The sequence below is a fragment of the Cervus elaphus genome, chromosome 14 (assembly GCF_910594005.1).
Source record: "Cervus elaphus chromosome 14, mCerEla1.1, whole genome shotgun sequence".
Lineage (NCBI taxonomy): Eukaryota > Metazoa > Chordata > Mammalia > Artiodactyla > Cervidae > Cervus > Cervus elaphus.
In genome coordinates, this window is record NC_057828.1 from 49,207,050 (window position 1) to 49,232,467 (window position 25,418).

Below are 25,418 nucleotides of genomic sequence, written 5' to 3' on the forward strand. Positions count from 1 at the left end.
CCGCCCCTCGAGGCCCCGCCCCTGAGCGGCCCCGCCCTCACCCCTTTACGACTTCTCCATTTGAGAAACTCCGGCTCCTGGGTCTCTCCTGAGTGGCTCCTCTCCTTACCTCTCAAATTCCACCGCCCTACGCGCAGACTGTGGGTGTTAATTATTCTTCTAAGTGCCACTTTTCATTTTGAAACTGGGAGCCTCCTGAGGGCAGGGGTGGCGCTTATTCAATTCTGTATCTCAGTGCCTGGCACAAGGCCAGGGCATACTGTGGCATGAATGAATGGATGAGTGAATTACTGAGACAGGAGCAGGAAGAGGAAGACCAGCTAGGGCTGGGGTGATCAGGGAGGGCCACCTGGAGTAGGCAGGCTTTCCAGTTCCCCTTGAGCCGCTAGAGGATGAGCTGTGGTAGAGGCAGTGAGGCCTCCGTGGGAGTGGAGATGCTCGCTGGCCCCACCCTCACCGCCTGCGGCCCCCGCGCCCCCAGGAGGAGGTGGAACGGGAGATCATCAAGCAGGAGGAGAACGTGGACCCCGACTACTGGGAGAAGCTGCTGCGGCACCACTACGAGCAGCAGCAGGAGGACCTGGCCCGCAACCTGGGCAAGGGCAAGCGCATCCGCAAGCAGGTCAACTACAACGACGCCTCCCAGGAGGACCAGGGTGCGTGACCGGTGGGCAGGGTCCTGCTGGCGGGGAGGACATCGCTGTGGCAGGAGTTCTCGGGGCGGGAGAGTGGGAGTCCTGTGGAGTGCCTGAGCCGGGAGACGGTGGGAAGGCTTCTTGGAGAAGTGGGGCTGGTAGCTGGTGTGGGGTGTTGGGTTTTGGGGGGAAAGAGATGGGTAGTGACTCAATGACTTCACTGCTAGTGGTTTTAGTCAAGCCTCAGTTTCTCTATCTGCTAAATAGGGCCATTGATGGTATAAAGCCTGAGAACGTAGTATAAGGTTGTAAGGTTGTTAAGTGAGCTCATAGGAAGTGCACGGTGGCTGTTTTTATCATCACTGTTATTGGGGGTGTGAGGGGCTCCGGCGGGCTTCTGCTTGCACAGCCCACTCTGTGCCCCCTCTTCCTGACCCCCCGACAGAGTGGCAGGACGAGCTCTCAGACAACCAGTCTGAATATTCCATTGGCTCTGAGGATGAGGACGAGGACTTTGAGGAAAGGCCGGAAGGGCAGAGTGAGTCAGGGCTGTTGACTCTGGGCTGGGGCCAGGCTGTGTGTCGGGGAGCTGATGATCAGGTTGGGGGTCCCTGGGGCATCGGGACCAGCATCCGTCCTTTGGAGTAGGCCCTGAAGGGTCATGCTCTCTGGGGCGTGTTGTGGGATGGGGTGGGTCAGGACATCTTGGGCCCCACTGAGGGCTTGTAGCGGGGCTTCTCCCCCAGGTGGACGGCGACAATCCAGGAGGCAGCTGAAGAGCGACAGGGACAAGCCCCTGCCCCCTCTTCTCGCCCGGGTCGGCGGAAACATTGAGGTGGGGCCCGCCTGCACCCCCACTTTGCCACTTCTCTTTCCCGGAATTTATCTCATCTTTCAGAGCAAAGAGCTTACCCCTGCTGCCACCCTGGGGTGTGGAGGAGGGACAGGAGGGCTGGGGTTACACTGGGTTACATGCCAAGTGGAGGTGGGGGGGCTGGGACAGACCCTCGGTCTGGGCTGAGCCCCTTTGGGTCCTGCCCCAGGTGGAGGTCCCCCCCCGTCTCCCACTGCTCCCCCTCTGCTTCCCCATCTCCTCCCCTCCCTGTGTCTTTCTCTTCAACTCTGAATTCCCTGCTCCCCTACCCCGCTGCCCGCCCTGCCCAGGTGCTAGGCTTTAACGCCCGCCAGCGGAAGGCCTTTCTGAACGCCATCATGCGCTGGGGCATGCCCCCCCAGGATGCCTTCAACTCCCACTGGCTGGTGCGGGACCTTCGTGGGAAGAGCGAGAAGGAGTTTAGGTAAAGGGGCCAAGGTGGTGGCCCAGGGTGTGGCCGCCCGCCTGGAGTGGGCAGGCTCCTCTGGACGGGCCAGCACACTGGGCGGTGTTACTGCCAGGCTGGGGGCGGCCAGAGAACTCACTGCTGTCTGATATCTGTAGCTGAAGTCCAGGCCTGGGCAGGGCTCCTGTGCAGAGACCATGACCGGTCACCTCTGCCAGAGCAGCTGGTGTTAACGGAAGCACGGAGGATCTGGGTTCTCCAGGGGAAGGGCTGTCCCAAGAGGGTCCCCTGCCCGGGGCCCCCTCTGTTCTTCCCTGGGGCCTGACCCAGCAGGCCGGGTTGGGAGGCAGGTGATGGGTGACGATTCCAGCCAGGAGGTCCCCCGGGGTCCTGCCGGCCCCCCACTCCCTGAGCCCCAGTCCCCCCCACCCCAGAGCCTATGTGTCCCTCTTCATGCGGCACCTGTGTGAGCCGGGGGCTGACGGCGCGGAGACCTTTGCGGACGGCGTGCCCCGCGAGGGCCTCTCCAGGCAGCACGTGCTCACGCGCATTGGGGTCATGTCACTAGTTAGGAAGAAGGTGGGTGAGTAACCTTTACTGGGCTTTTCCTGGTGGTCGCCCATGGCCTGGGTGTGCCCCAGGGGGGTCAGTGGGTAGAGAGCAAGCGCCTGGCTGTCCAGGGTCTGAATCAGCTTAGAGGGATGGACCCAGAATGCATCTCTGGGTGGGGAAGTGGGCAGTGATGGGGAGGGACTAGAGGCCAGGATGACAGGTGGGGATGGGTGGGGGTAGGACCTGGTGTGGGGGTCTGCAGTCAGCCTTGGGTGGAGTCGACAGCCACCCCAAGCCAGGGACACCCCCAGTCCTGCTGGCCACCCTGAGGCCCTCACATCTGAGCTGTGACCACCTCCCTCCTGCCTCACTCCCACCTGCCCAGGTTCAGGAGTTTGAGCACGTCAACGGGAAGTACAGCACCCCGGATCTGATCCCCGAGGGGCCTGAGGGCAAGAAGCCAGGCGAAGTCATCTCCTCGGATCCCAACACACCAGTGCCCGCCAGCCCTGCCCACCTCCTGCCTGGCCCTCTGGGCCTGCCAGGTCTGGACTCCAATGAGGAGGGTTGGGTACCCAGGTCATGGCAGGAGACCCCACATCCTCCCCACATCCCACCCCCACAAAACTTCCACCTGAAGAAGTATCACTCCCCTAAGAGATTTTCTTTTTAATGAAAGCTTTGAGATGTTATTCACACACCACAATATTCACAGTATTCAATCTGTGTGTGTGTGCTGAGGCGCTTCAGTCATGTCTGACTGTTTGCGACCCTATGAACTGTAGCCTGCCAGGCTCCTCTGTCCATGGCATTCTTTAGGCAAGAATACTGGAGTGGGTTGCCATTTCCTTCTCCAGGGGATCTTCCCAACCCAGGGATCGAACCTGTGTCTCTTATGTCTCCTGCATTGGCAGGTGGGTTCTTTACCACTAGCACCACCTGGGAAGCCAAAAGCCTTTAAAAGTGTATTATCCAGTTGTTTCTAGCATATCCATAGGATTGTGCAACCATTGCCTCTGATTCCAGGATGTTTTCATTAACCCCCAAAGAAACACATACTCATTAGTAGTGACACCTTATTCCTTCTCCTTATGTCTTTCCCTGGCGACCACTGATCTTTCTGTCTCCATGGGTTTGCCTATTGTGGACATTTCATGTAAATAAAATGCACCATGCGGCCTTTTGTGCCCAGCTTTCACTAGCATGTGATGTATTCCAGATTCATCCAGGTTTTAGGGTGTCAGCACTTCATTCCTTTTTGTAGCTGAATAATATTTATTCCATTGTTTGGATCCACCACATTTTGTATATCCATTCATGAGGTGATGGATTTTGGGTTGTTTCTACCTTTGGCTATTGTGAATAATGTGGTGAGTAACATTGCTTTGAACTTTTGTGTTCAATTGGAAATAGGTGTTTTCATTTCTCTTGAGTGTATAGCTAGGAATAGAATCTCTGGCTCACTTGGCATAACATTTTGAGGAGCTGCCAAACTTTTTCACAGTGATTACACCATTTTACATTCCTACCAGCCATGTATGAGGTTTCAATTTCTAAACCTCCTCACCAACACTTATTTAACTTTTTGCTTATAGCCATCTTAGTGAGTGTGATGGGGGGAGTCTCATTGTGTTTTATTTACTTATTTATTTTTGCTGTGCTGGGTCTTTGTTGCTATTTGGGCTTTTCTCTAGTTGCAGCATGCAGGCTTCTTACTGCAGTGGCTTCCGTTGTTGTGGAGCATGGGCTCAAGGGTTCTCGGACTTTAGTAGTTGTAGCACGTGGACTCAACAGTTGCAGCTCCTGGGCTCTAGAGCACAGGCTCAGTAGTTGTGGCACACAGGCTTAGCTGCTCCGAGGTATGTGGCATCTTCCCATACCAGGGATCGAACCCTTGTCTCCTGCATTGGCAGGCAGACTCTTTACCACTGAGCCACCAGGGAAACCTGGTGGTTTTGATTTCCATCTCTGGTGGCTGAAGATGTTGAGAATTTTTTCATGTGCTTCTGAGCTTTTTGTGCATCTTCTTTGGAGAAACATCATTTCACATCCTTTGCCCTTCCTTAATGGATTATTTGTCTCTGAGTGTCTTTTTGGTGATCTGTGTATTTATCTGGGTAAAACATCTTCCCTGTTGTACCCCTCAGACCTGGGGCATTCTGCCTCTGTCTCAGGTGACAGGTGAGGCCCCGAGAGGCTCAGCGCCTCTGAGGACATCCTGCTTCTGGGCACAGGTGCCCTCTGGAGGTGGACATGCCTAGTTTTCTTCCTGGCCCTGTGCCCATGGGCAGAGGAATAAGGGCAGGTCCCTTATTCCAAGGAGCTCTGTTTTCTCATCTGTGATGTGGAGTTGGATAGTGACCATCTCCCAGGGCTCCTCAGAGCATATGGGTCACTGGCCCTTTGCAGTGTCAAGAACTGACTAAGCATGGAAGAGGCAGGTAGCCAGTCAGCCAGCTTGAAAGTCAGGACCACAGCTGCTATGCTGGCTTCCAGTCTGGGCCTCCACCCACCTCACCTACTGCTTCCAGACGGGAGGCCTCCATAGCCGGTAGTTCTGTCCTGTCGGCCCCTGGCTTTGACCTCACTGGGCCCAGGGTCCTCCGAGGCTCCCACATTGCAGGCCTGGCCCGGGCTCTTTGGCTCCCCTGGTTCACCTGTCCTTCTGCAGGTGCCTGGCCCAGGATCCTCTCTGACTCCCCATTTCCTGCCCTTCTCCCTCCCCCAACCCCAGCCCACCTGTCTCACCCTTCTCCCTTGTTCTTTCAGACAAAATGGAAGCCCCACTAGGCTACATGGATGAGAAGGAGGTGGGGGTGCAGAAGCCAAAGAAGCCTCCAGAAATCCAGGTAGGGAAGATGCCGGTGTCTGGACCCCTGTGGGTGTGGGGTGGGGGCTGGGTCCAGGGACCCTCTCAGGCTTTGCCCTGGCAGCTGTAAGCTAGGCCTCCTGGCTCCAAGTCTGAGCCCCCAGGACTGGAGCATAGTTGAGGGCAAGCACTGGGAACCAGAGAGTGTGTTCTAAGCCCAGGGCCCCTTCCCTGGCTGCTATGGAGGCCCAGGCCCTGTAGCTCCTGAGTCTCTCCTCCCTAGGCCCTGCCAACTGCCCTGGACAGAGTGGAGGGAGAGGACAAGCAGGAGAGCTCCAATGGCAAAGAGAGGGCCCGAGAGGAGCGGCTGGAGGAGATGGAGAAGGCCCAGCCCTCCCCAGAGCAAGGACCGAAAGGTGCGGGCTTGCACCCTGATGGGGCGCCAGGCCTGTCTCTCCTGGGCTGGGTGGGGGGCCGTGCACTGCTGTGTCCTAGTGGCCTAGGGCCCAGGATGAGGCGAGGGCCGGGGGCTCAGTTCTCTGCATGTGGGCTTTAACTTTTCCTGCTGTACAGTTTGGGGGTTATTGGGCTACATCTTATTAGCGGTTTCTTTTTTTTTTAAAAAAAGCATAAATATTATTTATTTGGCTACACCAGGTCTTAGTTGCAGCTTGTGGGATCTTTAGTTGAGGCATGCGAGTTCTTAGTTGTGGTATGTGGGATCTAGTTCCCTGACCAGGGATTGAACCTAGGGCCCCTGCATTGGGAGCATGGAATCTTATCTACTGGATCACCAGGGCAATCCCTGTTAGTGAGTTCTGAATCAATCGCATTGTGATCTGAACACATGAGTCTGTATGATATTGTTGAAACCTGCTTTTCTTGCTTTATGTGGTCAGATTTTGTAAATGCTCGTGTGTGCTTGAAAAGAATATCTATTCTTTTATTGCTGGATGTAAGGTTCTAAATATGTGCATTAGATCAGGGGTCCCCAAACTCCAGGATCTAATGCCTCATGATCTGAGATGGAGTCGATATAATAGAAATAGAGTGAACAGTAAATGTAATGCTCTTGAATCATCCCCTTGGGTCCATGGGAAAACTTGTCTTCCATGAAACCAGTCCCTGGTGCCAAAAAGACTGCATTAGATCATTATATTGTTCAGATTTTTTATACCCTTTCTCATTTTTGGTTTGCTTTGATCAGTCAAGTCTGAGAGACACATGTTAAAATCTCTGTGATTGTGGGTTAGTCTCTGTTCTCCTAAGGCCAGATTTTGCTTTTGTTTGGGATTGGGTTGTTAGGTACATATTAATTCAGGTTTTTTTCTGATTTTCTGGTGAAGTGTTTATTATGTAATAACCTTCTTATTCCTCCTGATTCTTTTTGCTTTAAGGTTTATTTAGGCTTATGTGGATTGAGATTACTTTTGGGCTTTCCTGGTGGCTTAGATGGTAAAGGGTCTGTCTGCCATGCAGGAGACCCAGGTTTGACCCCTGGGTCGGGAAAGATCCCCCAGAGAAGGGAGTGGCTACTCACTCCAGTATTCTTGCCTGGAGAATCCCATGGACAGAGGAGCCTGGTGGGCTACTGTCTACAGGGTTGCAAAGAGTTGGACATGACTGAGCAACTAACACTTTTGTTTTCTTTCACTGAGCATTCACTTGAGTTTTCAAGGTTCTTCTGTGTTGTAGCACGTATTGGAACTTCATTCCTTTTTGTTGAATATATTCTACCCTGTGGATACACCACATTTTATTTTTTGATTCATCAGTTGATGGGTTTTGGGGTTATTTCTGCTTTTTGGCTATTATGAATAATGCTGCTGTGAACATTCGTGTATAGGTATTTGTGTGGATAGGCTTCAGTTCTCTTGGGTATATACCTAGGAGTGGAATTGTTGGATCGGTTGGTAACTCTCATATTTGGAGGACCTGCCAGATTGCTTGCTGCAGTGGCTGCACCACTTTACATTCCCACCCACGGTGCATAGGGTTCCAATTTCCCCATTATCTTTGTCAACACTTGTTATTATCTCTCTTTTGGATTTTAGCCATCCTAGTGGGTGAAAAGTCATAGCTCAAGTGGTTTTGATTTGTATTTCCCTTGTGTTTAAAGATGTTGAATATCTTTTCAAATGTCATTGGCCATTTGTATATCTTTGTTGGAGAAATGTCTTTTCAGGTCCCTTGTCCATTTTTCAATTGAGTTATTTATCTTTTTATTATTGAGTTATAAGGGTTCTTTATAATACATGTTCCATATCAAGTACATGATTTGCAGGTATTTTCTTACATTTCTTAACTTTTATTTGTATAATTGAGTTTTATGTATACCTTTTGTAAATAATATATGGTGGGACTTGTTGTTTTAAATCTCATCATAGAATCTCTACCTTTTAGCTGGCAAGTTTACTCTCTTTACATTTATTGTAATAGCCAGGTATCTGAATGAATTTCTGTTCTTATTTTGTGCTTTATATCACCCTTGCCTTTTCTTCTTTTTTTCTCCTAGCATCTTTTGGACTGATCAGAATTTCTTTCTGTTTCCCTTTTTACTCTCAACTCCTTTGGAAAGTTTGCTGTCAATTCTATTTTGTACTCTTAAATTTGTAACATGTTGCCTCTTGAATGTAATAAGTACTACAGGCAACTTTAGCTCTGACCCACTCCCTCTTATCTCCCATGTGCTGTTGCTTATTTCTAAACTATAATCCTTATTTAGATCTTCCCACCCTCTTAACAATTTTGTGTTTTCTAGTTTGTTCATTGTTGCTTTGTTCAATGTCCTTCTTCCCAAAATATACCCTTCAATGGTGCTTTCAACAAATTTCTGGGGACAGCAAATTTCTCTCATTGTATGTTATTTTTCCTTTATACCTTATCGTATTTTTCTTGAATAATAGTTAGCAAAATTCAAGGTGGGTTAGGAGTTTTCCCTCAGCACTTTGAAGATGTTATTTCTTTTGTATTCTGACTTCCGTTGTGCTGAGAAGGCTGCTCTCAGGGTAATTGCTGCTCCTTTGTAGGAAACTTGCCTTTCCTATCTTTACTAACATGGTAAGACCATTTTAAAGACTTTCTGTTAGTCTTTGGTCTTGTACAGTTTCACTACAATGAAATATTTATTTTTCCTGCTTGTGACTGGCTGTGATTCTTAAAGTTGAGTATTGTGTCTTTTATTGATTATGGGCAAATTCTCAGTCATCCCCTCCTTTAATGTTATCTTTCCTCCCACTATGTTTATTTTCTTCTGGAATTCCTTTTACTCATTTATTCATTCATTCATCCAACAAATATGTTTTGAGCACCCACTGTGTGTTGGGAGCTGTCCCAGGCACTGGGGACACAGACAGTGAACCAAAGCCAAAGCCTTCACATAGAATTTGTATTCTAGTGGGGGACCCCGGTGATTAACAATAGACACAAGTAGATCTTGTTTAACAAAAGGCTTCAGATTCAACAAAGAAAACAAAGCAGAAAAAAAAAAAAAAAAACAAAGCAGGTACAAGATTTGTTTCTCTCTGCAAGGCTTTTTGAATCACCCTCAGATCTAGCTTCGGTTCTTACTTTCTTCATACACCTGTTTTTAACCTTTGGTACTATTTTCTATGGTTGCACAGTGAATTATTACAAATTTAGCAGCATGAAATGACACCCATGTGTTAGCTCATGGTTGCATGGGTCAGAAGTCTGTGGTGGTGTGACTGGATTCTCTGCCAAGGGACTTGCAAGATCGAAGTCAAGGCATTGACTGTACTAAGTTCTCATCTGGAGACTTGGAGGAAAATCTGTTACCGTGGTCATTCTTGTTGGCTAACTTCAGCTCCTTGGGGTTGGAGGACTGAAGCCCTCTTCCCTTGCTGGCTCTCAGCGGGAGGCCATTCTCGGCATCTAGAAGCTGCCTACATTTCTTGCCACGGGTCTCATTCCATCTTCAAGCCAACAATGGTACACCAATCCCCACCATACTTCAGATCTCTGATGTCCTTTTATGTGACCATTCAGAGAAAACCCTGCTTTTAAGGGGCTGGTGTGATGAGGTCATGCCCACCTGGATAATCTCTGTCTTTTAAGGTCACCTGTGCCTTGTCACATGACTTGCTCAGGAGAGTAGAATCCATCACATTCACAATTCCAAGGATTATGTACAAGGCTTGTACTCCAGGGCCAGGAAGTCTGGGAGGACACCTTAAAAATATGCAGCAAAATGTCCAACATGTTAGTGATTATGTATTTCATTTCTAGAACTTTTAATCTAGCTTTTTCTACTTCCTTTTTTTTTTTTTTTTTTCTACTTCCTTTTTTTTGACTTGTACTTTTCCTATGGATTCTCTTCCTTCTCTGTCTGGCTGATGGATATTTTCTTTTTTTTTTAAACAATTCTTATTTATTTATTTATTTTTTGGTTGCACTGGGTCTTCGTTGCTGCACGTGGGCTTTCTCTAGTTGTAGCAAGTGGGGGCTACTGTTCATTGTGGTGTGTGGGTTTCCCATTGAAGTGGCTTCCCTTGCTGCAGTGTACAGGCTCTAGGGCTTGAAGGCTCTAGGAGTTGTGGCTTGTGGGCTCTAGAACATGGGCTCAGTAGTTGTGGCCCATGGGCTTTAGTTGTTGCGCAGCATGTGGATTCTTCCCAGACCAGGGATCGAACCTGTGACTCCTGCATTGCCAGGTGGACTCTTATCCACTCTACCACCAGGGAAGTCTGGGTATTGTTTCCTGAGTTTCATTTGGGTGCATCTTCATCAGGGATTGTTTTATCCTTGAGAACCCATGTCACTTGGGTAGCAGGAATGTCCCCCGTTCTGTCTCCAGAACTCCGGGGCCTCGTGGTCTGACTAGTGGCCTGGCTGGTCTGGGGCCAGTCTTATGGCACAATTCAGATTCCACAGCCTGCACACCTGTGCGTTGGGTTTGGCTCCTCACTGGAGACTTTTTGACCCTGGACTCCACATGGGAGCCAGGCTTCCACAACTTGGCCATCAGCTGGTAGATGGCACTTTTTCTCCTTTGCAGAGGCATACTAGTTGAAGAGTGTTAGTTTCTTGATTTAATTCCAGTTCACTGCATCTTTGTGGCCTCACCCTTCCTATTCAGTGCTGAGACACAGCTGGAGTCCTGCAAGCCTCTTTCTGGTGTCCACTCACCCCCAACCCAGGACCCCAGTGCATGCTTCTTGAGCTTTTAGTTTCCCTTCATTTATAGAAAGTGAATGTGTTAGTTGCTCAGTCGTGTCTGACTCTCTGCCACCCTATGGACTGTAGCCTGCCAGGCTCCTCTGTCCATGGAATTCTCTAGGCAAGGATACTGGAGTGGGTTGCTATTTTCTCCTCCAGGGGATCTTCCCAACCCAGGGATTGAACCCGGGTCTCCTGCATCGCAGGTGGATTCTTTACCTTCTGAGCCACCAGGGAAGTTCCGTCTTCATTTATGGCACCTGAAAATTTTCTTTAGTTTTGTGAGCACACCTATGTGTTTTTTTTTTGTTTGTTTTTTTTTTTTTAATGTGATAGGTTTTGCCTGACATTTCTGGGTGTCTGTAAGAGGTGCTTTGTGTTGATGAAGGCCTGACATGTTGCCAGAACTTTGAGTCCTCTGGTTGTTACTACAGTAGAGAGGATATGGGGACTGTGCCTTGAGAGAAGTTTGGGAGAGGCTGCTGCTGAGATGGGTGGGTGGAGTGAGGCCCCATCCCTACCTGCCTTCCCAGTGGATCCTCCCAGATGCTACCTGTTGGACTCCTGAGTAAGATGCTAGAGTGGATTCTGTGAGTGGCTACAATACTGTTGGGAAGCCACCAGCCCGGAATCCCCTCTGTCCTCTGGACACCTCCCTGCTCTCTGAACACCCTTTATCTTGCAGAAGAAGTGCTTCCTGAGAAGGAGAAGGTTCTGGACAAGCTGGAACTGAGCTTGATTCACAGCAGAGGCGACAGCAGCGACTTCAGGCCAGGTCTGGGGCCCTGGACTTTGCTCTGTCGCATGTCCCCCTTGGTCTCTTGAAGGAGCCACAAGGGGCCTCCTGAGCCTTCCCTCGACCCAAGGCCCTGATTAGAGCTGCTGGATGGGAGCCTGGACTTGCCAGCCCTTAGGGGACAGACCCTCCACCTATCTCCTGACCCCTCCTGTGGTCCCGGCCACCACTAGGAGGAAGGAGAGCTGGTCACAGAGTTTGGCCTGGAGCTTTGGGGTTCAGCTGGCAGCCTGTGTCCTTCTAAGTGTTGGAATGTTCTGTAACAGTTGCCCCCAGATCAGAACCCCGAGGCAGCATTGCTGTCCTTCAACATAAGCTACATTTTTACAGTCCTCCCCGCCCTGCCCCATTTCCCCAGGTGGTCCTGACTTGGTGGTGGAGGGGCACCCAGGCCCAGAGCAGCCCTCCCTGCTCAGAACAGAGAGAGGGGCCTGCTGATTAAAACCCTTGGGGGCAGTGAGTCCCTTGTGGGTGGGGAGGTGTGTTTCCTGCTTGCCTCTGGGTCCCCAGTGCTTGCTGGCAAGCCCTCCCTCGGGCACTGTCTTTGGGGTGGACGAGTGAGCCTGGGTCTGTCCTCCCTCAGATGACACCAAAGCCGAGGAGAAGGAGCCTGTTGAGACCCAGCAAAATGGTGACAAAGAGGAAGATGAAGAGGGGAAGAAGGAGGACAGGATCGGGAAGTTCAAATTTATGTTCAACATTGCAGACGGGGGCTTCACAGGTATCGGGGGTGGGGCCATGGGCAGAGAGAGCTACAGGCTTCCTGACCGTGGGTCCCAGGAGTCTGGGTGGATGGTTATTTTATACTAACGAGTGAATGGTTGACAAAGTCCATGGTATAACCTTTCCTCGTAGCACTGGAATACGGAAGTGCTTGGGGTGGGGAGGTGGGGGTGGTGAGGGAGAGGCTTACCCAGGCCCACCCCTATGCGGGATGGGGGCACCTCATCCTGCTTCCCTCGGCTGGCTTCCCAGAGCTACACACGCTGTGGCAGAACGAGGAGCGTGCCGCTGTGTCCTCGGGGAAAATCTATGACATCTGGCACCGGCGCCATGACTACTGGCTGCTGGCGGGCATCGTCACGTATCCTTGGCCACGCCAGCGGGGCAGGGCTCCTGTCTCTCCCTCCGTGGGCCTCAGGGAGGGCTGTGGGGCTGGTGTGGGGTGGAGTCTGGGCTGGTGCGCCTGACCAGGTACCAAGGACCCTTTCCTGGTGGTGGTGATGATGACAGTGACGTGATCATAAAGGTAGCTTGTCCCTTTATACTCAGTACTCACTCCATATCCTCACAGCAGCCTTCCCAAAGGGTTGCTACTGTGATCCCCATTATATGGAGGAAGCAATGGGTGCTCAGAGAGGCCAGGTGACTTGCTCTGGGACAACACAGCCCTTCCATCTGACTCTACAATGAATGCTCCTAATTCCTACCTGATCCAGACCTCACCTCCTCTCAGTGATGACACCTGAAGGATGCTTCATCATTTAGGAGGGCTTTCATTCATTTGTTCATTCTTCAATTCCATCTTTACTGATGATCTACCATGTGCCAAGCATGGAGTATGCAGTCATGAATGAAACAGCCCCAAATCTCTGTCTAGCCAGAGCTCATACCCAACTAGGGGTAGATGGTGGAAAACATAAATTAGCAAAGTGTGGGGCTCAGTGAACATGGAAGGGGGGATAAGGCAAAGGGAGCTTTGGGGGTGGGGGTTGTGTTTAATGTGGGAAGGTCAGAGAAGGTGATATTTGAGTGCAGACCTTCCAGAGACAAGGAGAGGGGCACACAACTACCTGGGGAGAGTCCCCCAGCAAAGCTGGCCTTGATGACAGTCTTGGGTGAGACTAGTCATCATAATGAGAGGTGGAAAGTTGTAGGTCAGGAATCAGCAGATCTTTCCTTGGAGGGGCCCAGGAGTGGATGTTTTGAACTTCATAGAGGACTCCTCCACTCTGCCAGGGTAGCAAAAGTAACCATAATACATAACCAACAAGCATGGCCATGTTCCAATAAAACTTTATTTACAAAACCAGGCTGTGGGCTGGATTTGGCCTGTAGGCCACAGTTTACTGAGGTTACGTTGCTTGGAGCTGGAACTTGCCTGGTGGTTCAGTGACTTAAGATTCTGTGCTCCCAGTTCAGGGGATGGGGGTTCAATCCCTGGTCAGGGAACCAGATCCCACATGCTGCAACCAAGACCCAGTGCAGTGAAATAAATAAATAACACACATAGAGTTAAAAAACAAAAAAAAGATGCTTGGAGCCAGCTTGCCTGGGTTCAGATCCCGACTTGGCCCCTCTCTAACTGTGGGCCCTTGGCAAGAAAACCTCGTGGTGTTTCTTTGTTCCCTCTGGCTCCAGGGGAGGCCCCTTCCTTGCCTGTCCCCGGCTCCTTGGTGCTCCTTGGCTCACAGCTGCATCATTCATCTCTGCCTCTGTTGTCACAGGGCCTTCTTCCCTGGGTATCTCTTTGTGTCCAAATTTCCTCCTCTTATGAGGACCTCAGTCACTGGATTGGTGCCCACTCCACCCCAGGATGACCCTTTCTTAATTTAATCAATTGATTTGATTAATCTGCAAATGCCCTATTTCCAGCTAGGGTCACAGCACAGGTGCTGGGGGTTAGGACTCGGCTGTCTCCACCCTCTGGATCTGGGGGATGAAGAAGTTCATCCAGTGAAGCCTCAGGCCCTATCTGGACCCCTGGGGGCCCCTGTCAGAGTCCGCTGATTGTCAAGTCACTGTTACCCACACGATCCTCTTGCAGCCAAGGTTAATGCCTGTCTGGAAAGTGGAGAGCCAAGATGCCAAGCCCTGGGCTGGTCCCCCACCACCCCCTCCCTCCACCCCATGGCTAGGTTTGCCCTTAACAGCCCCCACCTAGGCACGGCTACGCCCGCTGGCAGGACATCCAGAACGACCCGAGATACATGATCCTCAACGAGCCCTTCAAGTCTGAGATCCACAAGGGCAACTACCTGGAGATGAAGAACAAGTTCCTGGCCCGCAGGTTCAAGGTCAGTCCTTGGCAGGGGCCAGAGGTTGAGGGTGACGGGGCTGCAAGAGGGTGGGTTATAGGAGGGCCTGGGGCAAAGAAACGAGCAAGCATTTCTTATACCCTGCCCGTATATCCGGGTGTGGGCCAGACCGTCCATGAAAGGGAATTGTTGAGTCAGTCAACCAACAGGTGCTGGCTCCTTGCTCTGGAGCCAGACCCTGCTGGGCGAGTGTCCCTGCTCTGGGTAATGGGTGCAGAGGATCCAGCTTGGGGAGGGCTCTGAGGGGTGGCCAAGAGGGTAGACAACAACTGGGTGGGGAGGGGCTGTGTTCCTTCCTTCCTTTTTTTTTTTTTTTTCCTTCCTTCCTTTCTTTCAGAGCCCTGGCTGGTGGGAGTGGGTGCTGGTGGGGAGGCAGCCAGGCCAGCACTCAGTCCCTCCCCTCACCCTGACCCCCTCCCCCTTACCCCACCAGTTGCTGGAGCAGGCGCTGGTCATTGAGGAACAGCTCCGGAGGGCCGCATACCTCAACATGACCCAGGACCCCAACCATCCCGCCATGGCCCTCAACGCCCGCCTGGCCGAGGTGGAGTGCCTTGCCGAGAGCCACCAGCACCTGTCCAAGGAGTCCCTTGCCGGGAACAAGCCTGCCAATGCTGTCCTGCACAAGGGTGAGTGAGCCCGTCCCCTGGAGATGGGCCCACACCTCGCTCCCGCCCAGTGACTCCTTGGCAGTAGGTGGGGGCGTGGGGCTGAGGATAGGACATCAGCCCAGAGGGCACAGCCTCCAAACCAGATGGGACAGACTGTCACCCAGCCTCTGCTCTTACCTGTGGGGAAAGTGAGGCCCTTGCTTTTCTGGCGTTTTTCTGAAAGTCAGTGCCATGTAGGTCCTGGGTAGGGGGGTAGGTGATATAGCAGAATATTAAGTTGTACAGATTTGTTTATTGAGCCCTGACAGTATGCTTTATTTCTATTTTTTAACTTCTTTTAGTGAAAGAGATAAGGACCCTTTAAAATTTTTTAGTTTTTATTGACATATAATTGATTTATAATGTTGTGTTACTTTCTGCTGTACAGTAAAGTGAATCAGTTATACATATGGATCCGACTCATTGGAAAAGACCCCGATGCTGGGAAAGATTGAGGGCAGGGGGTGAAGGGGCGGCAGAGGATGAGATGGTTAGATGGCATCACCAACTCAACGAACATGAGTCTGAGCAAACTCTGGGAGATAGTGAAGGACAGGGGAGCCTGAGCATGCTGTAGTCCATGAGGTCACAAAGAGTCAGACACAACTGAATGACTGAATGACCCTTTTTTAGATTCTTTTCCTATATAGGTCATTACAGAGTATTGAGCAGAGTTCCCTGTGCTGTATAGTAGGTCCTTATTGGTTATCTATTTAATCCTTTTTGAATATTTATTTGACCGTGCCAGGTCTTAGTTGCGGCGTGCAGGATCTTTGTTATGGACTCGAGCTGTGGTGTGTGGTCTCAGAATTGTGGTGGGAAAGCTTAGTTGCTCTGTGGCATGTGGGATCTTAGTTACCCGATCAAGGATTGAACCCACATCCCTTGCCCTGCAAGGTGGATTCTTAACCATTGGACCACCAGGGAAATCCTTATTTTATATATAGTACTGATATATGTCAATCCCAGTCTCCCAATTTATGGCAATATCTTTAAACACATTGTCCCTTTACTCTTCGTAATGTTTTTAAGTGGTGAGGTTTCTTATCTGATTTTAAAGTTGGGGACATTGATGCTTAGAGAGTAATTGCCCAAGGTCTCCTGGGATTCAGACCTTTGGCCCTTGCCATCCTAATCCCGAGAAAGTGCCCAGGCTGGTTAGGGGGAGGGTGAGCCAAGCTCACCCCGAGGGTCCTGGACTCTGTGGCCCTGGCCGTTTGGGAGAAGTTTCTCGAGGTGTGGCCAGGGCTGCAGACCTCCCTGGGCGCCAGGAGGCTGGCCGAGGGTCCGGAGGGAAGCCCAGTGTTGGGTCAGAACTCGCGGCTGTCACCTCCGCAGCCCTCGGAGCCTGGGAGAAGCTGTTTGGAAAACCGGACTCTTGTCCAGCGGGCAGGTCTCTGATGTGTTGGCTGGGAGGGCTGAGTTGGGGGGCGCCCCCTGGCGTCCGCAGCGCGGCGTGCACGTCACAAGGTACCACAACCTTGTTACTAAGCACCGGCCTGGGCATCCGCGTCCCAGCTTCTCCCCCTCCCTGCCTCCCTCCCCAGTCCTGAACCAGCTGGAGGAGCTGCTGAGTGACATGAAGGCGGACGTGACGCGCCTCCCCTCCATGCTGTCCCGCATCCCCCCGGTGGCCGCCCGCCTCCAGATGTCGGAGCGCAGCATCCTGAGCCGCCTGACCAACCGAGCCGGCGACCCCACCATCCAGCAGGTCAGGCTCGGCGCGCGCCCTGGGCCCCAGCCCCCCACGCACGCACGTCCTGGGCGCCCTGGGGCGGGGCTCGGGCCGGTGCGGGACTTGGACCTTTAAACCTGAGTCCTTGCCTCCAGGGCGCTTTCGGCTCCTCCCAGATGTACAACAACAACTTTGGGCCCAACTTCCGGGGCCCTGGACCGGGAGGGATTGTCAACTACAACCAGATGCCCCTGGGGCCCTATGTGACCGGTAGGTGCCCGTCTGCTCCCCGGCGGCATGTGCAGGGGCGCCCGCGGGCCCCGCCCGCGTCCGCTGCCCCAGCGAGCCGAGCTTCCCTCTCTCTGCACAGATATCTAGCCGGCCCCGAGACCTCGCTCTGGTGCAGCGCTCCTTTCCAGCGGAGGTGAGGCCTCTCCAGGGGCTCCGCGGTCCCTCTCCCCTCCATGGCTGCACCAGTCAGTCCCTGTTCCCTGCGCGTATCCACAGTCCTGAGTCTGGGGGTCTCCGCTGCCTTTTGGGGCTCAGTGGGTCTTGCCCTTACCCTCTGGGGACCATCTTGCGGCCAGCGTGTCTTCCCAGGCTTCCAGACAGTCCCCTGGGAGGCTGGGAGGTGGGACATGGGCAGGTACACGTGGGGATGCTCTGTTGTGTACATGGGTGTGTCTGTGTGCACATATGCAGGGTGCTTGCATGTCCGTGGTAGTGAGTCAGGGACCATTGCCCCCAGCCTGGAACCCTTTTCTGCCTGCACTTTCCTGCTGGGTGGTGGGGGCCCTGGGACATCGCCCCCCTTCCCTGGTCACCCCACCTTGTGCCCAGGACCAGGAGGGTGGCTCAGGGTGTGTGTGGGTCAGTGTCACTGGCTGGGAGATGGTTTTATTCATGAGAAGCCACCAGTCCACTCTGGCCTCCTCCACCTGGCCGGCAGCCCCTGCTAAGCTGTCTGTCCTGGTAGAACCACTGCTTCAGGGTAGAGGCCCTGGGGTGGGGGTGATTTCCAGATGGGCCCTCCCTGCGGTCCTTACTTCCTATATTCCAGGTGTGGGAGGTCTGGGCTAGGAGCCCCTCTGGTCACAGTTGGCTGTGACAGGTGGCAGTGGTGGTCCTGGGTTGGGTGAACCCCCAATGGGGATGTGAGCACCCAGCTCTGTGACCCATGACCCACCTCTTGCAGCCACGCCTGCCGGGCCCCCTGCCTGACCCCCACAGGAGAGAAAAGCTGCCGCCTTTCTAGAGCCAGGCCACCCAAGGACAGAAGGGGAAACTGAGTCATGCCATTGCTGGGGACAAGACCCAGCCAGAAGTGCCACCTGCTCTTAATCCCAGTGTCCCCCACACCACCTTGGCCAGCTCTGCCAGGACGACTTCCTAGAAGAGATTTCATTTCTTTGTACATCTTTTTGCACTTTCCTATGAAGACTTGAACAAATTTGTCTTGATAAAAGTTGAGTGACGTGTGGAGGAGTCTGACCTGCAGCACTTAGGCCTCTCTCTGTGGATGGTCTCCGGACCCGAGGGAAGCCCTGGACTTGGCCCGGTGGAGGGGGACGCGGCACCCGCCCTCGATGCACTCTGCGTGCCCCTCCCCCCTGTCCCGTCTGCACCGTGTGACTGCTTGTACTCTGACCCTGGCCCACCAGGGCCCCCCAGTGCCAGGTGGGTCAGGACTGGGGAGCCGCCTGGCCTGCAGGTAGAGACCTGGCTGGCGTCCAGGCCAGGCCAGGCTGCGTCCTGCAAGGCTGGAGACCACAGGTAATGTGTTCTCTCTGTGGGGGAGAGGGCTCCGTCGGCACGTGTCTGCCCCTGGCCAGCCTGTCTCGCAGGCCCCCTGGATTCTGTCGTCACCCGTGGAGGGTCTGTGGCCCCCGCCCTGCGTGGCAGGTCACGGCATGTGCTCCCCGGAGAGAAGAGACGGCAGGTGTCAGCCTGGGGGCTGCTGGGGCCTTGGTCTCTGGCCGCTGCGGGAAGGGGCTTACCCTCCCTCCCCGGGTGTGGCTGCTGTCCCAGCAGTGCTGAGCGTGGCCCCGGAGCCCCTGGTCTTGCCCTGTGCCCTGGGAGGCCCTTCACACCCATTCCCCATGTCGTCTTCTGGTGGCCGACACGGAGAAACCAGGCCAGCCGCCTCAAGCCTGTACTTATCCCTCCCCTGTCGCTGGAGAGGCCTCGATCCCGGCACTTGCCATCTGGGGCAGGCCCGTGACAGCCCTCACTGTGTTCTTCAAAGGTTTGGGGAAAGCTTGGAGGCAGGGGACTGGACCCATTGGCCTCTCCAGTCTTCCCAACTGGAGTGTCCCCAGCCTCCTGCCCTGTTTCCTGCCAGGAGCGGCCTGTTGGAATCCTGATTGCCTTCCACCCAGCTGGTGGTGCCCTCTGATGTCTCCAGTTCAGAGGAGCGGAGGGATGGGCCAGGACCTGGGTCCGTCCGTGTCTAATGTTCCCTCTGGCCCAGCCTCAGCCTGGAAGGGATTTCTGCGCCTTGACCAGGGAGCCTTGACCTTCCTGGAGTGGAGCCCTGGTGCAGAATCCTGTCCAAGTGAGAGACAGGGTGGGCCTGGGGGGTGGGGCACCATGGGAGGCCTCCGTCAGCTTCCTGGCCAGGACTAGGGCCAGGATTTGGGGGTGTCTTGGGGACACGGGGCCATTGGCCAGCCCTCCCAGAGCCCTCATCTATAAATGGCTTTCCCTGAACCCCTAGAGGACTGGACCCCAAGGCCCCGTCTATCTCCAGGCTGACTGACCCTGGCATTGTGGGTGGAGGAATGGGAGGCAGCCTGAAAGTGGTACACAGGTGTACGTGTGGCAGGACACGTGTGGCAGCAGCTGACCTCGCCCTCCAGGAAGGGTTGGGTCACTCCTGCCCACTGTGGTTTTTCCAGTCCCACATGGGCCTGTGTGTTCCTTGCAAAGGCTTTGGCTCAGGCCATGGGCCGGGTGACCACCACGAGCCTCCCACCCAGGGCCCCATGACTGTCCTCCCAGGCAGGCGGTCAGTCCTGCGGCTGGGCTGGTGGGGAACATGGTGGACGGGTCCTGAGTGTCAGGGGGCACCTGGCGGAGGAGAGGAGTCTGCGTCCCCACTGCCCAACTCCAAGAGCGGTTGGTCCTTTCCCCACCAGCCCTTGCTTTCCCCTCCTCCTCCGTCTCCTCCCTAGGCCTCTGCCCTTTTCCATGACCAGCTGGAACCAGGCACCAGTGATCGGCCTAGCCATCTGCACTGCCTGGTCCAGGAAGGGCTCAGCTCTCCAAGACCAGCACCTGGGAGGCCTGGGAGGGGGGCTGCGGACAGCTGGGGAGTGGGTTTCTGGTTTTGGAGAGGAAAAAGGATCTAGAGAATGTTTTTTCTTGGTTTATCAGTTATCTCCCTCCCAGAGTTGTAGTGGAGTGTGGGGAGTGGGGCGTCCGCGCTCTTGGACATCTTCAGGCTGGTTTTGTTTTTGCTGTTGGCACAGTGGAGGTTGTTGTGCAAGCGGAAGCCCCAAAATGCCAGCCTCATTTTTGCCACTTTATTATTTAGACCAGTGCTGAGTAGGCTTTCTGTTGAACCATCTTTGGGCACAGTCTTGGAGAGCATTGCCTCCTGGGCTCCCCGGTGACCACGGGAGTTTGGGTTGGACTGTGTCTGGGGTCCCCTCGCACACGCCCACCATGGAAACACAACCTGAGACCCCACCCCGTGCACGGAGACCCTCCCTGCAAGCCGCCTTCAGAAGCTCCTTTGTTTTCTGCAAGTGATGACCATGGGCCCATCCTGCTGGTACTCATGACTGGTGCAGGCACCTGCCTCCTGCTGGCTGGGGGTCCCTTCCCAGGGTCCTCTGGGGGATCCCTGGCCCAGGTGGGGGGCTGACCGACTCTCACCCCATGGACACCTGCAGCCTTTGCTCCCAGTTATTGGGTCCCAGGGATGTTGAGGGCCTGAGGAGGTCGTGTAGAGGGTGGGCTCGGGAACCTCCAGAGTCGGGTGGCAGGAAGGAGCTTGGGTGGGAGGTGGGAGCTGAGGTTTTGGCCTGGCCACAACCCAGTGTCCCCCCTCTGCACCTGCAGCTGTCCTCTGCTGATGACCTGTCTATTGAGGAAGCCGACCTCCACCCCAATTTTATATTTCTGGAAGTTTACAGGTTGTGGTGCATCAGCCCAAAGTCATTGGCTTGTGTTTTGGGATTTTTTTCTTAGTTTTCAGATTTTTTTTAAACAAAGTATTTTTTTAGGTGCGATAACCCAGAAAGGGCCCGTTGGGTGTGTGTGTGTCCTGAACCCCTGATACCGAGGTGGGAATCCGAGCCTCCTATGCTCCTCTGGGCCTGAGCATGCGGGGAGGGTCCCACCTGCACTGCCCCCCTCCCCAGGCATCAGTGCGTGGGGGGGGTGAGGGAGCAGAGCCCCACCCAGGCCGGCATCTGGCCCTGCTGAGAAGCGCCTGCCCCTTCCCCAGCACAAGCCCAGGCTGGCCAAGGGGCCGGGGCGCTGGGGCAAGTCAGGGTGGGGGGTCCCAGCCAGGAGCTGGAGCTGGAGGCTGAGCCCCTGTGCGTGGTGACCTATCCGGTCCTCGCGAGGATGTGTGGGAGGCTTGACAAGGACTGTACCCGACACCGTCCCCTTCACTTTGTACTCCGTGTGTATGTCTTGGTTTTCCGTGTTTTAATAAATCCTCTGGGAAAGGATTGAATCAGAGTGTTCTAGCTTCTCACTGATCTAGGATGGGGGTGGGAAAGGATGTTGGGGGGAGGGGGTGTTGCCTGAAGCTACCTCCCACCTGAGAAGACACGGCCACACGTCACACCCCATGAGGCTGGGGGGCTTACTGGGATGGGGGGCACCCGAGAAGGGGTGTTCAGGAGGGGTGGTGCCAGCCCCTCTCCCCTGCACCCTGAAATCACATTGCTTGGGAACACTGAGCCCCCAGAGGGGCCCGTAGGCCCCCTGGACCCTGACCTCTCTGTCCCCAGGGGCCCAGCAGCCTGCCACCAATCTGTGGTGGCAAGAGAGACAGTGTTGGTGAGGGGGGCAGGCAGGGCATTCTCACCCCAAATCACCTGGGACAGACTTGGGTGCTTGGTCCCCAGTCTTTGCTTCTCCCCCCAGGGCCCATGTCTCCCAATCTCCCCTTGGCTCAAAGCTCAGGATTCGGTCTGCTGGCCTTCAAAGATACCTCCTCCCACTGCCCTCGACCCAGCCCTGACCCTGAATACCCTGCAAAGGAGAGGAGCAGAGAGGAGCAGACCCTGATGGGCTCGGGTTTTATTTTGTCATTCCATAAATACGGCGCTGTGTCTCCACTGAGTGTCATTGGAAGCGCGAGGCATACGGTGTTTCTGCCTGTTGGGGCGGGTGGGGTGATGCAGTTAGCTGAGGAGCCACAGTTATTAAAAAAAAAGGGGGGGGAGAGAAACAGCACATTATTTACACAGCCAGAGAGAACAGGAGACAGGGCAGACCCCTCTGTTATTCTTGGGACCTCAGACTTGCTGTAGATTTGGGATGAAAAATGGTAGGGGCTGCATGTGTCCTTAGCAAGGAAGACTGGTCCCGCTCCCACGCAGACTGGGCCTTCTGCCCTGGGGGGGAACTCCCAAGGTGGACCCCTGGGGCAAACTTTGCTTCCAGGGGAGGGTGAGAGGCTGGCTGGCAGATGGCTGGGGACCGCAGGGGGGCTTCTCCTCAACAGGGTAGGGTGAGGATGGCTGGCCTCAAACCCATGCCGAAGCCCAGGCTTCCCCTCCAGGGCCTGCCTTGGCCAAGCTCTTCATCTCCAGGCTCTCCCTGCTCTTGAGCCCCACTGCATCCCTTCCCCACTCCAGCCACCTCCCACTAAGTCTGGGGACTGCTCCTCAGCAAGCGGAGCCCCATCCTTCCACACCCACTTGCAGGGGGTGCAATGCAGAACTAGGCTGCAGACAGCACCCCAGGGTCTGGAACAGGCTTGGGACTTGGTGCTGGGCATCTTGGCCTTGGAAGAGCTTGGCCCTGAGAGCCCACGTCTCCCACTGGGCTTGTCCTTCCCAGATGTAAAGCTTGTGGGGTGGGGGCGGCAGGCCCAAACATGGGCCCAACAGCAAGCCCAGGTCCCTCTTCCATTGGTGGGTGGGCAGGGTGGTAGCGCTGTGGAGGGGGTCCAGCCAGACTCTCCAGGGAGGGGCAGGTGACCTGGCTCCTGAGCGTGGCAAGCTGTTGGGAAACTTGGGCTCTGCCTGGTGGACTATAGCATCTTGTCCTCGGAGCTAGGCCCCCCACCCATGTGATGGTGGCAACTCTGCTGGGACAGGCTTGTTCCCTCCTCACGCTCATTAGGGTGAAACTTGCAGGAGACTTGGTGAAGAAGACCCCCAGGGGCCTAGTCTACAAGGAGGGAGAAGGTTCTAGACTCCAGGGTCAGCACAAAGGTCTGGAGTGGAGGAAGTTGTTCTCCCCCCACCTTGTGGCTTTCCTAAAGTCAGTTTCCTAGGCCTCAGCTCTGTCAGGACTGGACGGCAGGCCTTTGGGAATAATGGCAGGGAGGTCCATGTCTGCCCAGGGGTGAGTGAGAATGTAGGGAGTGCCCAGGGTAGGAGTCACCCAGGCCCATACACAGAAGGCCAGTGCATTCACAGAGCCTGGCTCGGGTCCCCTGCACAGCCAGCAAAAGCTGGGGTGCCACTCAGGACCATGGGGGCTGGGCCTCCTGGCTGAGGGCCCCCCTCCTCCTCCTTCCCTGCAGCCCCAGGCCTGGCTGTAGAGGGGCTGACACTTCTGAAGGTCCTGTCCTCTGTCCTTGTGCCCAGCCTATTCCAGGCTGGGGTGTGGGGTGTGGAAAGGAATGATCAACCCAGCCATCCCTCCCTCTTCAGAGGCCATGTAAGGGTGTCCTGGGGGTAGAACTGCTGCTTAGCTGCCCTGGCAACAAGCTCTGAGCACCCCACCTGACCTGGTCTGAGCCCTTGCTGGGGATGCTGCTCCAGGGAGAGGCTACGAGGGTCTTCTGCTGGACTGTGGGTGGTTGCTGCCCAGGCCCTGGGCATGAAGCACAGAAAACCCCAGGGACCTTCCCTCACTGAAGGGTCCCAGAATGTCCTCTCTGCAGACCCCAAGGCCACCACCCCGGGCAGAGCAGAGGCTGGCCACACCATGTGTGGTCAGCAGCCACAGTCCAGCGAAGCACACATGATCTTGGGGCCTTCCAGGGCAAGGACAGAGGGGCAATGGACTGGGCACCAGGTGGGGAGGGACCTGGGCTGGAGTCTGGGCACTGGGGCTCATCAATTGTGAGGATGAGGAAGCCAGTGGGGCGACGAGCTTGAAGTCAGACCCCTGACTTCCTGTGGGTCCCCCCTGGAGCAATCGAACCCCCTTGGATCCTTGCCTCTGCCAGCAAGAGTGGGGGTGGGCATCAAAGGACAGCTCTGAAGGCCCCTTGGAGACCCAGCAGGGCAGGTGGTGTGGAGAAGCGGGTGTGGGAGAATCTGATGTCAGGCCCAATGACAGTACCTGGAGCCCTTGGCAAGAGGGGGGATGAGGGAGACCCTGGTGGGAGGCCACCCCAACCAGGGCCCAGCCGAGGGGCCACAGGAAGAGCCAGACCTGGCTTCCTCTTCCCCTCCCCAGTACCAGGTGGGATTCTCGGCAGAGGAGAGGCCAGCTCTGCCAGCTCCCAGGCCCCAACGGGTCTCGGCCTGGCCTGGACTTGAGTCTCTGAGATGGGGCGTGGCTAGGAGAAATGTCGTTTCTTGGTGGAAGATGAGCAGAGGCGGCAGGCTTGGGCGGGACGGCTCAAACGCCTTTGAATTGATGCCGACCCTCCGGCATGAATCTGACGTTAGTCCCGTGAAGCAGCGGGTGCTGTGTGGCAGCGACTTTTGAGATCTTCTCCTGATGACATGTTGGTGCGTTGTTTTGTTTTTGATGCAAACCACACTCTTGGCTTCAAAATAGCTTAAGCGAGCAAACAGAGAGGCTAGGAGGGAGATGAAACTGTCCAGGCAAATGGTTGGGGGCTTCTTAGGATCTATAGTCCTTTTTGCTGTAGGGTTTATTGCCCAAAATACTATCAATCTCGTGGATGATGGAAGACGACAGTTTTGGAAGGACCTGTGTGCAAAGGCGGGAGCTAGTCAGAATCAACCTGCAGGTGAGGTGATGTGTAATGCAGCAGGAAGTTATGGGGCCTTCCTGGCACAGACCCACCCCTCCCATGTCCTCCATACCTGCCTCTTGTCTGTAGAAAAACTTTAACCTAAGAATAAGTTCAATTGGAGAAGTGAGAAAATGAAAAACAAAGAAAAGCAGTAAAACAGGACAAAATAATAATAGTGTGGCCATTAAGCAAAGTCAGGGACCTTTTAGTTCTTCCTCAAGGGCTATAGATTGTATTCTGAGCCATGCCCTTTGAACTCTTCTGTAGATACTAAAACTTCTATCAGGTGGAAGAAGTTAACAACATCATTACCAGACTGTAGCCATGACATGAACTGCTCCATCATGCACAATTCTGAGAACCAGCCTCAGGGAAATGGGAACAAACTGACCCTAGAACTGAAGAGTGTGTGTGTGTGTGTGTGTGTTAGTCGCTCAGTCGTGTCTAACTCTTTGCGATCCCATGGACTGTGGGCCAGGGGATCAGGAAGATCCCCTGGAGGAAATGGCTACCCACTCCAGTATTTTTGCCTGGAGAATCCCATGGACAGAACTGAAGATTAATTGTGCTTGAAACAATTAAGATGACCCTGATTAACTCATGTTGATGTATGGCAGAAACTAACAATATTGTAAAGCAATTATCCTCCAATTAAAAAAAAAGATGACCCTGATCAG

At 54.2% G+C, this 25,418-nt stretch overlaps 2 protein-coding genes across 8 annotated transcripts in view; one reads left to right on the top strand and one right to left on the bottom strand.

Moving 5' to 3' along the window:
- CHD5 (chromodomain helicase DNA binding protein 5) overlaps positions 1 to 21,296 on the top strand; it is a 68,298-nt gene extending 47,002 nt beyond the window's left edge. Inside the window, exons 26-42 of one of the 2 annotated variants that reach the window (XM_043923289.1) lie at positions 482 to 656; positions 1,081 to 1,173; positions 1,382 to 1,470; positions 1,800 to 1,933; positions 2,350 to 2,494; positions 2,853 to 3,012; positions 5,237 to 5,316; positions 5,560 to 5,692; positions 11,140 to 11,229; positions 11,834 to 11,971; positions 12,226 to 12,334; positions 14,135 to 14,267; positions 14,722 to 14,917; positions 16,486 to 16,649; positions 16,769 to 16,883; positions 16,984 to 17,037; positions 17,809 to 21,296. In XM_043923289.1, coding sequence (XP_043779224.1) covers positions 482 to 656; positions 1,081 to 1,173; positions 1,382 to 1,470; positions 1,800 to 1,933; positions 2,350 to 2,494; positions 2,853 to 3,012; positions 5,237 to 5,316; positions 5,560 to 5,692; positions 11,140 to 11,229; positions 11,834 to 11,971; positions 12,226 to 12,334; positions 14,135 to 14,267; positions 14,722 to 14,917; positions 16,486 to 16,649; positions 16,769 to 16,883; positions 16,984 to 16,991 — 1,962 coding nt within the window. In that variant the 3' untranslated portion in view covers positions 16,992 to 17,037; positions 17,809 to 21,296. The remainder of the gene's footprint in view (positions 1 to 481; positions 657 to 1,080; positions 1,174 to 1,381; positions 1,471 to 1,799; positions 1,934 to 2,349; positions 2,495 to 2,852; positions 3,013 to 5,236; positions 5,317 to 5,559; positions 5,693 to 11,139; positions 11,230 to 11,833; positions 11,972 to 12,225; positions 12,335 to 14,134; positions 14,268 to 14,721; positions 14,918 to 16,485; positions 16,650 to 16,768; positions 16,884 to 16,983; positions 17,038 to 17,808) is intronic. The other variant, XM_043923290.1, reaches the window with a different exon arrangement.
- A 548-nt stretch (positions 21,297 to 21,844) lies between these two features.
- KCNAB2 (potassium voltage-gated channel subfamily A regulatory beta subunit 2) overlaps positions 21,845 to 25,418 on the bottom strand; it is a 96,600-nt gene continuing 93,026 nt past the window's right edge. For all 6 annotated transcript variants that reach the window (XM_043923322.1, XM_043923319.1, XM_043923321.1 and 3 more), the window contains one exon: positions 21,845 to 24,695. In XM_043923322.1, the coding sequence (XP_043779257.1) occupies positions 24,606 to 24,695 (90 nt within the window). In that variant the 3' untranslated portion in view covers positions 21,845 to 24,605. The remainder of the gene's footprint in view (positions 24,696 to 25,418) is intronic.